The sequence below is a fragment of the Triticum aestivum genome, chromosome 5D, assembly GCF_018294505.1.
Source record: "Triticum aestivum cultivar Chinese Spring chromosome 5D, IWGSC CS RefSeq v2.1, whole genome shotgun sequence".
NCBI classification, from domain to species: Eukaryota; Viridiplantae; Streptophyta; class Magnoliopsida; order Poales; family Poaceae; genus Triticum; species Triticum aestivum.
In genome coordinates, this window is record NC_057808.1 from 246,645,362 (window position 1) to 246,655,440 (window position 10,079).

Below are 10,079 nucleotides of genomic sequence, written 5' to 3' on the forward strand. Positions count from 1 at the left end.
GCGGCGGGCGGCGGCGAATCGGAGAGAGGAGGGAGAGCGAGAGTGAGAGTGAGGTCGAGCGAGAGTGAGGCCGACCATCGACCGAGCCGACCGAGCCCATATAGACCGACCGCACCGGCCTCGTCCTAGTCAGCGCGCCGGGCACGCGCCGACTGGCCACCGTGTCACCTGACAGGTGGGCCTCGTCTGTCAGATACGTGGTCAATACTCACTTATACGGCTGTCGGTCTAGTTTGTAACAGTTAGACCGAACAGTGATACTGAACTGCGACATGCACGAGTACTCGTACTGACTCGTGAGTAGATGCGCAAGCGTGGTACCAACATGCAATTAACTCCGTACAAAACCAGTCCCACAAAGCATTCAACCCCGGAGCTTGGCAATTTCATGTCGAGCGCCGCCGCGGCGATACACCGCGTCCTCCTCCAGGGCGTCAGCTCCAGCGATCGCCTCCCACCCCTCACCGTAAAACTGCTCCACGGCAGCCTCCTCCGGCTCGACCTCCTCGCCGACCTCTCCCCGCTCCTCCTCCGCGCGCTCTCCTCCTCCGGCCTCCACGTCCACGCCCTCCGCCTACATTCCCTCCTTCCCGTCCCCTCCCACCTGACCTTGCCATGCGCCCTCAAGTCCGCCTCCCGCCTCCCCAACCCTCTCCCCGTCGGCGAGCAGCTCCACGCCCGCTCCCTCAAGCTCCCTTCCCACTCCAACCCCTACGTCCTCACCTCCCTCCTCAACCTCTACGCGAAATGCGACCTCCTGGACCATGCGCGGAGCGTGTTCGACGAAATGCGCTGCCCCAACACGGTCTCCTGGACCGCGCTCATCACCGCGTACATGAACGCGGGGCGCGTCAGGGAGGCCGTCGCCGTCGCGAGGGACGCGTTCGCGAGCGGGATGCGCCCGGACAGCTTCACGGCCGTGCGGGTCCTGACGGCATGCGCCCGGGTCGCGGACTTGGGCACTGGGGAGGCGGTGTGGAGGGCGGCACAAGCAGAGGGGGTTGCGGGCAGCGTGTTTGTGGCAACTGCGGCGGTAGATATGTATGTCAAGTGCGGCGAGATGGCGAGGGCAAGGGAGGTGTTCGACAAGATGCCGGAGAAGGATGCTGTAGCTTGGGGTGCTATGGTCGGGGGATATGCTTCCAACGGGCACCCCCAAGAGACTCTTGAGCTCTTCTTTGCAATGCAGACTCAGGGAGTGAAGCCAGATTGCTACACGGTGGTAGGGGCGCTCTCAGCTTGCACACGGCTGGGTGCACTTGATATGGGACGGCAGGCAGTCAGGACGATGGACTGGGATGAGTTTCTTGACAACCCAGTTCTAGGGACTGCGCTAATTGATATGTATGCCAAGTGTGGGAGCACAGGCGAGGCATGGGTTGTGTTCCAGCAGATGAGGAAGAGGGACATTGTTGTTTGGAACGCGATGATCTTGGGGCTGGGCCTGACTGGGCATGGTAAGGTTGGATTTGCCCTTGTCGGCCATATGGAGAAGTCAGGCATGAAACTGAATGACAATACTTTCATCAGCATTCTCTGCAACTGTACTCATACCGGCCTTGTAAAAGATGGACGGCGGTACTTCCATAACATGACTCAGTTATACAACATCACACCTAGGATTGAGCACTATGGTTGTATGGTCGACCTGCTCAGTCGCGCTGGGTTGCTCCAGGAAGCCCATCAGCTTATTGATGATATGCCAATGCAGGCAAACGCTGTCGTGTGGGGAGCACTTCTTGGTGGCTGCAAGATTCACCGAGACGCAGAGCTTGCAGAACATGTCTTGAAGCAGCTCATCCTGCTTGAGCCCCGGAATTCAGGGAATTATGTCATGCTCTCGAACATATACTCTAACAGCAACAGATGGGAGGATGCTGCAAAGCTTAGATCGGACATGAAGGTGAAAGGGGTTGAAAAGGTCCGTGCATATAGCTGGGTTGAGTTTAGTGGTAAGGTCCACGAGTTCCGTGTTGGAGACAAGTCGCATCCCCACATGGATCAGATTTACCAAAAGCTAGATGAATTAGGCATGGAAATGAAAACTATGGGTTACAAACCAACTACAGATGTGGTGATGTTCGACGTTGAAGATGAGGAGAAGGAGCACACTCTAGTTTATCACAGCGAGAAACTTGCCATTGCATTTTGCCTTCTCACTACCCAACCAGGGGAGGTCATTAGGGTCACCAAGAACCTTAGGGTATGCACCGACTGTCACACTGCTATCAAACTAATATCAAGGATAACTCATCGGGAGATCATTGTTCGGGATAACAATCGGTTTCATTGTTTCAAAGATGGTTGTTGCTCTTGTAATGACTACTGGTAGAAATAGAGAAGTGGTGTGTAGTTACAATTTTGAGCAGGTTGGAGTCCCTTTGACTACTAAATTTGAGCCAGCTAGATAGGCAATTTTCACTTGGAAAACAAGAGCTTTAGGACTCTTGTATTCCACCAAATGAGAATAAGAATAAGAGCAAGAAGGGGCTATCTTTTTTTTTTTTGAACCGGGCATTACCCCTTTCCATTGCAAAAACAACGGAAATACAACCAGTTCCGAATACAGAGTCAGGAAAAGGGAAAGAGGTAAGGCGAGTTCAAGCATTACCAAGAAACCCACTGTCATTCGGTCGCCGTCGACTCGAACGCTGTGGGGCGAAAACCTGGTAACACATACAGTCCAAGAGCACCAAGCTCCAGCAAACCCAGAAAGAGATACAGGCTAACACACCAAAGTATCACAAGCGAAAAAGAAAAGCTACTATGAAGGAAGATGGCCCTCCCAGCAGCACGCCCATTTCGTCCCGCGCCAAAGCAGCATGAGTCCACAGCGCATTTCAAGCTCCTCCAATCGGCTGGGCGGCAGCCCCGCAAAGTCTCATCAGCTGCATCGTGTTGGCCCTGATCATCTCGGCACCTGAGCGTAGCTTGTCGGCGTCGTCACCCTTCTGCAGCCCTGTCCAATACAACAGAAAAGAACACATGGAGAACACGATTTCAAAAGGAGACTTAATTTGCTTTTTCTTAAAGGTAGCCTTATTGCGAGCAAGCCAGATTGCCCAGCAAGCGGCTGCAAGACCAACCGTATAGTATTTCTCCCCTCCTGGAAGAAAGGTATAACACCAAGCAAAAAAATGCCAATAGTTATCAGGACATTTATCGGTGCCAATAGCCACCCCAATAGATCGCCACACCACTCTAGCAACTGAGCAGGTAAAGAACAGGTGCTGGGAAGTCTCTATTTCGTTACAAAATGAACACACAGGGTTCCCAGGCCATTTCCTATGGCGCATCACCTGCCTAGTCAGCACCGCGTCTTGAGAAAGTTGCCACAATTTTTTTTTGATCTTAAGTGGAATTTTGGCCTTCCAAATCCATTTATAATGACACCCATTGAGAGGTTTTTCAAGCCACTTATAAACAGATTTGGTGCTAAATTTACCATTCTGGTTCAAGCTCCAAACCACCCGATCCTCTTTGTCAGTAAGATATCTAAAACGACCCCCCACTGTTCATGTAAAGCAGGAGTGAGCCTTCGTCTGAAAAAGGAACCAGTTTCCACAGCGAACACTTGTTTGATAGTACATTCAGGAATATTGCAAATGTCAAATAGCTGAGGGTATTGATCCTTGAACGGAAGCAGTCCGTTAATAGGATCACTCCACACCCTAGCAATGTTCCCAGATTCAATATTAATCTTCCTACCAGCCATATAAATTTCCTTGACTGGGCTTTCCAACAAGGAGAGTCAGAAAATCTTAGGCCAACATCAGCTACTGTCCTATTCCGCAAGTAACGAGCACGAACAATATCTTGCCACACCCCACTTTGTGTTTCTAGCTTCCACCACCATTTTACCATCAGACTGATATTCTGTTTGCGCAGGTCTTTAATCCCTAGACCGCCCTTCTCTTTAGATCTGCAGATTCTACTCCATTTCACAAGGTAATATCTTTTCTTCTTGTTACACCCTTGCCAGAAGAATCTTCTTCTATGCTTATCCAATTTTTCAATGAACGTCTTGTTCATCAACCACATAGACATATGATACAGCGATAACTGGGTGACAACAGAGTCTAATAAAGTGTGTCTCCCTCCCGTGGAGGCAGCATTGCCCACCCAAGCTTCAAATCTCTTTAGATATTTGCAGACAATGAACTCCCAATCAGAGTTTCTCAAGGTGGTATAACTAACGGGCATGCCCAGATATTTGATGGGGAAGCTACCTATATCACAATTGAAGAGGTCGGCATATTGCTTAATCACAGCATCATCTCCCCCCACAGTCAAAATCTCACTTTTTTGAAAGTTGACTTTCAACCCAGACATCATTTCAAACATATACAACAGCAACTTCAGGTTGACTGCTCTGTCGATGTCATGTTCGAGACAGATAATTGTGTCATATGCGTATTGGAGAATCGCAACTCCATCGGGGATCAGATCCGCAGCTAAACCAACCAGCAGCTTATTACGTTGGGCATTTTTGATCATTTTCGTGAGGCATTCGGCAGCTAAGTTAAACAGGAATGGAGAGTGAGGGTCGCCTTGCCGTACCCCTTTAGCACTTTGGAAGTACGGCCCCACACAGTTATTCAATTTAGTGCTAACCGTGCCATTCCGAAGAATCTGGTTAATCCACCCACACCAGGTTTCATTGAATCCCCGCAGTTTATGACATTCTAATAAGAAATCCCAGTTAACCTTATCATAAGCTTTCTCGAAATCCAGTTTCAACACCACGCCAACCCTCTTTTTCATGTGAGTGTAATTAAGGATTTCATGAAGTGAGAGAACACCATCCATAATGCTCCTCCCTTTGACAAAGGCATTTTGAACAGGACTAATTAGCTTGTCAGCATACACCGAGACTCGGCGATCTAGGACTTTTGTGATAAGCTTATAGGGGCATCTAAGCAAGCAAATGGGTCTGAACTGTTGGATTTTGTCAGCCCCCGAGAGCTTCGGAAGTAGCGTGATGATCCCATAGTTCAACCGCTGAACATCCAACGTCCCTTGATGAAAGTGTCTAAACAAGGCCATGATATCGTTTTTGACAATATCCCAACACACTTGGTAGAATTCTACCGGGATATTATCAGGTCCAGGGGCCCTATTGGAGGCCATGTCAAACAGGGCCTCCTTGACCCCCTCCTCCGAGAACTCTCTACACAGGTCAGTATTATCCTCCTCACTAAGTTTTTCCTCTGGTGCCCATGTGTCAGGATCTAGGTGAAACTGGTTTCCAGGAGCTGGGCCGAACAATTCTTTATAGAACTCCGTGGCGTGCACAATCAGCTTATCGGTGCCCTCTATCTCCATGTCGCCAACCTTAAGGGAGTGGATCGTGTTTTTCCGTTTACGTCCATTAGCTATACGATCGAAGTAATCAGTATTCAAATCCCCTTTGAGCAACCATCGCTCGTGCGATTGTTGTAACCAAAAAATTTCCTCATTGACAAGCAACTCATGAAGTTCAAAACAGACATCGATCTTTCTACTGTACAGCTCAGGAGAAAGAGGGGCTTCTTCTTCTAATTCTTCCAACATTTCCAGCTCCATCCGAAGGTCTTCCTTTCTTTTCTTATCATGACCAAATCTATCCGAGCCCCACCCTTTAAAATAAGACTTAAACCTCTTGAGCTTGATGTTTAAAACATCAATGGGGTCGGAAGAAAAAACCCTGCGTGAACAAATTTTCTGAACCAACGGCAGGAATCTATCATCTTTTACCCAGGCCAGGTCGAACCGAAACTCTCTTGGTTTCGGAGCCTCACGCCCCTCCTCACCCGTGTTCAGCAACAAGGGATTGTGATCTAAAATTTCACGAACCAGCTTCCTGACAGAGACCAAAGGAAACAAATCCTCCCAGGATTCAGACATCAGGATGCGATCAAGCTTTTCCAGAGTGGGATGAGCTTGATTATTAGTCCAGGTGTACTTGCCACCACTAATGTGAATTTCTCTAAGCGCCAGGGTATTGATAATTGAGTTGAAAATATCAGATGATTTGTGACTTGACATTTTTTTGTTTTTCTCCCCAGAATGCCTAAGAATATTAAAGTCCCCACCCACAATATACGGAACTTGCATACAGCCACACATCGTGGCAAGCTCAATAAGGAATTCTTCCTTCATTTCCTCATGAGCAGATCCATAGACTATTAGTAGACCCCAATTGGTTTTCTTCTTCTTATCGTACAGCACTAGCTGTAATATATGTTTGCCCTTATCACAGGAGACGATATCCAGATTATCATTCCTAATACCACATAAGATACCCCCGGACTTCCCAACAGAGGGAGTCCAGTTCCAACTGAAAATGCTAAAGGGATCAATTTTCCTCAAACAACGAGGGGAAAAGTTTTTCTTCATGGTCTCTTGCAGACCCAGGAAATCTACAGAATGGTCACTAATCATATCAGAGAGGCAGGTGGCCATTCCCTTCTTGCCTACCCCCCTGCAATTCCATATGACACCTTTCATTTATAACGTTTTTTATGATGTTGGGCCCTAGTAACCCTACCAGGAGGCAATGTAGGGTTACAAAATTCATCCCCTATGGGGTTCTTCTTCCTCTGGCTCCTAGTCACAGGCCTAGAGAGCTTAACCGCAGATCTGTGTTGCTTTTTCTTATTGGATCTGCCAGCAGAGCATTGTTCATTTATAGTTTCGTCCTGTTCTAACCAATCAAGGTTGACAGGAGCTTTCTTCCCCAGCCCATTAGTGACAATAATTTCATCATCATCACCCTGCCTTTCGTCCTCTCTACTATTCTTATCTTCTAGGTTCCCTCTGACTATTTCCAACTCACGAAGCACATCAATGTAGGTAAAGTCATTGTCAGGGATACAAACCCCCATTCTAGAAGCTCTTATCATCAAATCATTATCAGAAAGAACTGCAAAAGAATTTTTATACAGGTTTGGTTTGTTACCTGCCACATCTTTCTCATTGGCCATCCTCATAGCTCTAGCTTCCACATTTTCCTGCATGCCCCGAGCGTTACGCTTGCTGAATCTGTGTATGCCTTCCGGGGCGAGTGGTGGAGTGAGTATGATCTCCTCATTACGGTCAGGTGAAGGGAGTTGTACCACATAATCAGTAGATATCTTCAGCTTCGGATCCACCTCTCCATCAACCTCCACAACCTGAGTAATATTAGTAACAGCCGCAGCATAAGATAAACTGCGGTTAACCACAGATTTGTTGTTTACCTGCACCTTGTGGGAATCAGTCCCAGGTATCACATTTCCCCGGATCGCAGTTGGGCCGACTGGCACCAGCCAGCTTGAGGCACCATGTGCATCCTCCAGATCATACATACCATGCTCTCTAGCCAAAGTCTCAATGAGCAAGGATCCGTCCACCTCACTTTCAGAGGAGGCAGACATCTCATTCTCCACTGGCAGTAAACGACAGGTTTTACCACCACGGGAAGTACCACTTCTGTCACGATCAGGGAAGTTCGAGCGACTATCACCATCTTTAGGATCATCACGCTTCCTCTTTGGAGTTTGATCATGCTTAGCAGGTTCATCATTGGAAATATGAGCATTAACATCCTCCACAACAGGGTTCTTAACCAAAATCTCCTCAACCTCATAAGTAAATCTGTAAAAACGGCCCCCCAGCACCCCCTCAGCTGAGCTGGGGAGTTTATCCACTAGCCTGCAGCCAATCTTGGCTCGGACTGAAGAGGGGCGATTAATGTAGACATATCCACCTCCAGAGTGATCCCCACCAGGCCCCCAACATAAGCAACAGTCTTATCACATCTTTTGTTAATAGGGATTCTCCCAGTCCTCACCCAAGCGACCTCCAATAGTCCATCAGAATCAATGTCCTCAAACCATGGAGAAAATCTAACATTAACATTGCATTGTTTCAGCCTCACATACTCCACAAACAGAGCCCGGTCTACTTCCCTAGGATTAGGCATCCTCATCACAAATTTCTGAGGTGCAAAAAACCTAGCAGAGCAACGCCACCCTTGCCCCACATAAACACTAAGCTCATGTTCAATATCCTTAGTAGGAGCAGAACCCTCAACGATAGTGACGACAATGTTGAAAATATTCTCTCTAGCCTGTCTATCAATACTGAAATCAGGAATGTAATGAAACCCTTGCCCCTTGGCTTGAAAAGCACACATCGCAGGCACATATTCCCAGGGAAGAAATTCAGAACAAACAACAGCAAGGTGCCCTTTCTTCTTACATCTACCGCAGATAGCTTGAGGACATCTAGCAATAACATGACCCATCAAGTTGCAAATCTGACAGGGTTCATGAGAAGGATTGATATTACCTGTTTGCATAGGAGGATCTCGGGCATGCAGTGGAGTAGGGTTCCTCCCAGGAGCACGGTGAGCGCCATCCCCTCCCCCACGCCTTTCTTGCCGAGCAGGAGCAGCATGCTTCCCACTTGCATCAGCAGCGCCTAGCGAGGAGCCCAGATCCGTATCGCCCCCACACCACTTCTCCTGGTTGTTGGGAGCGATTTGCCTCCCGTCAGTCGCCTCATCCCATCTGTCAAATCCGGATTCACCAGATCCAGAAGCCCTCGTGGACGACGAATTCCCCGTCTCCACCTTCCTCTTCCAAACGTTGGAGTCGAAGCCGCGTCCCCGGCCACGGTCGAAGCGCCCAGCTCCCCGGCCATGGCGGCCCGCCCCAAAACCATCCCCTCTCATTTTGATGGAGTTGCTGGTGTGTGGTTGTTTGGGTGGAGGAAAAGTGGGAGGGGAAGCAACTACTTGAGCAAATGAACGGGCATCACCATGAATTTTTCCTTCCCACCACCCGAAAGATTGCTGAACCCTAGATCTAACCGGAGGAGGCGCGTCCCAGAAGTGGGAGAAGCACTCGTCGAGATCTAAAATGGGGGAGGTGGGAGCGCCTGTGCTTTTTATACCTGCCTCGCTCCCGCAAACCCTAGCGTCGCCCGATCCATGGCGGTCAGATCTCTCGTCCACCACGTGTCGACCATCGGTCCCATGGCGGGCCGGTCCGTGCCCCAGAATTCCCGGTCCAGTGGTCGGGGTAGGAGAAAACCGGTGAGTCGGCCTCGCACGCCCGGCCATCCCGTGTACCGCAGCCGACGTGGCCGCCCCCACGCGCCCGTGCCCCTCTGCTCCGCACGGTGGCGCGCTGGATCCGGCCATCGCCGTAGCCACCGGAATCCTGTCATGAACCCTAGCAAAATGGCACGGGAAGGAGAGAATACCCCCGATCTCGATCGATTCACCCTCGCGAAGGAAACGCGTGTCCACCGTGCGCCCATGTTCGTCGAGCAACACGATCCGGAGTGCCTCGTGACGAAGCCAGACCACGCCGTCGTCCAGCGAGATCCGTCGCGCGGTCACCAGGTCCGCGGCGTACGTCACGCGCCAGCGGGCGTCCATTCTTCTATCTTTGTGAAGGGACCGGCACCAGAAAGTAAATCATATGGCCTTTCTGTCGCCAAAATCAAATCAAGCCCTGGCCAAAGAATTGCAGCAAAGCAAGTCGTCTTTGATTTGGAGCTAAATTCATGGATGTATAGGCTTGATTGAGTGCCCTATCTGAACGCGCTGGTATGTTTGTTCTTGTGTGTAGCTTCAAGTTATTACAGAAATAAAAAAATGTGTCAATATTTCTGAAAATTTGTGCCTCTCTTTAGGTGTTAGGTTGATGGTTGAGCGTTTTAGAGCATAACTCATGTCATTGTCAACCCTGTAGACCTTACCAGTTTCGTCTTCTGCATCACTGTTCTTCCACAAATTGTTGCCATACATCATTGAGTTTACTGTAGGTTGTGCTACTTTCAGATTCTGGCGTTTGGACGACATATTTATGCTGCCTGAACTGGCACAAATTAGTCATTATTGCAATATTTCAACACAGTACTCATCATAGTTAATCTATACATTCTCAGCTCAAACTCCATAGAGATTCCGAATAGGGACAATTCCATTTATCCCCCTAACTTGAGCCACCACCTGGCATTTGCCCCTAATTTTCAGGTATGCTCAAAAATACCCCTCTTCCGTCAAGTCACCTTACAGAAATGCCCTTCTGTGTCGCTACCATTTG

General features: G+C 49.1%; 1 protein-coding gene across 1 annotated transcript; it reads left to right on the forward strand.

The window, feature by feature from the left end:
• The first annotated feature begins 363 nt into the window (after positions 1-363).
• On the forward strand, positions 364-2,342 carry LOC123120468 (putative pentatricopeptide repeat-containing protein At3g08820). The gene has a single exon (XM_044540470.1). It carries the CDS (start codon positions 389-391, stop codon positions 2,330-2,332), a length of 1,944 nt encoding a protein of 647 aa, XP_044396405.1. The 5' UTR covers positions 364-388; the 3' UTR covers positions 2,333-2,342.
• Positions 2,343-10,079: the final 7,737 nt, after the last annotated feature.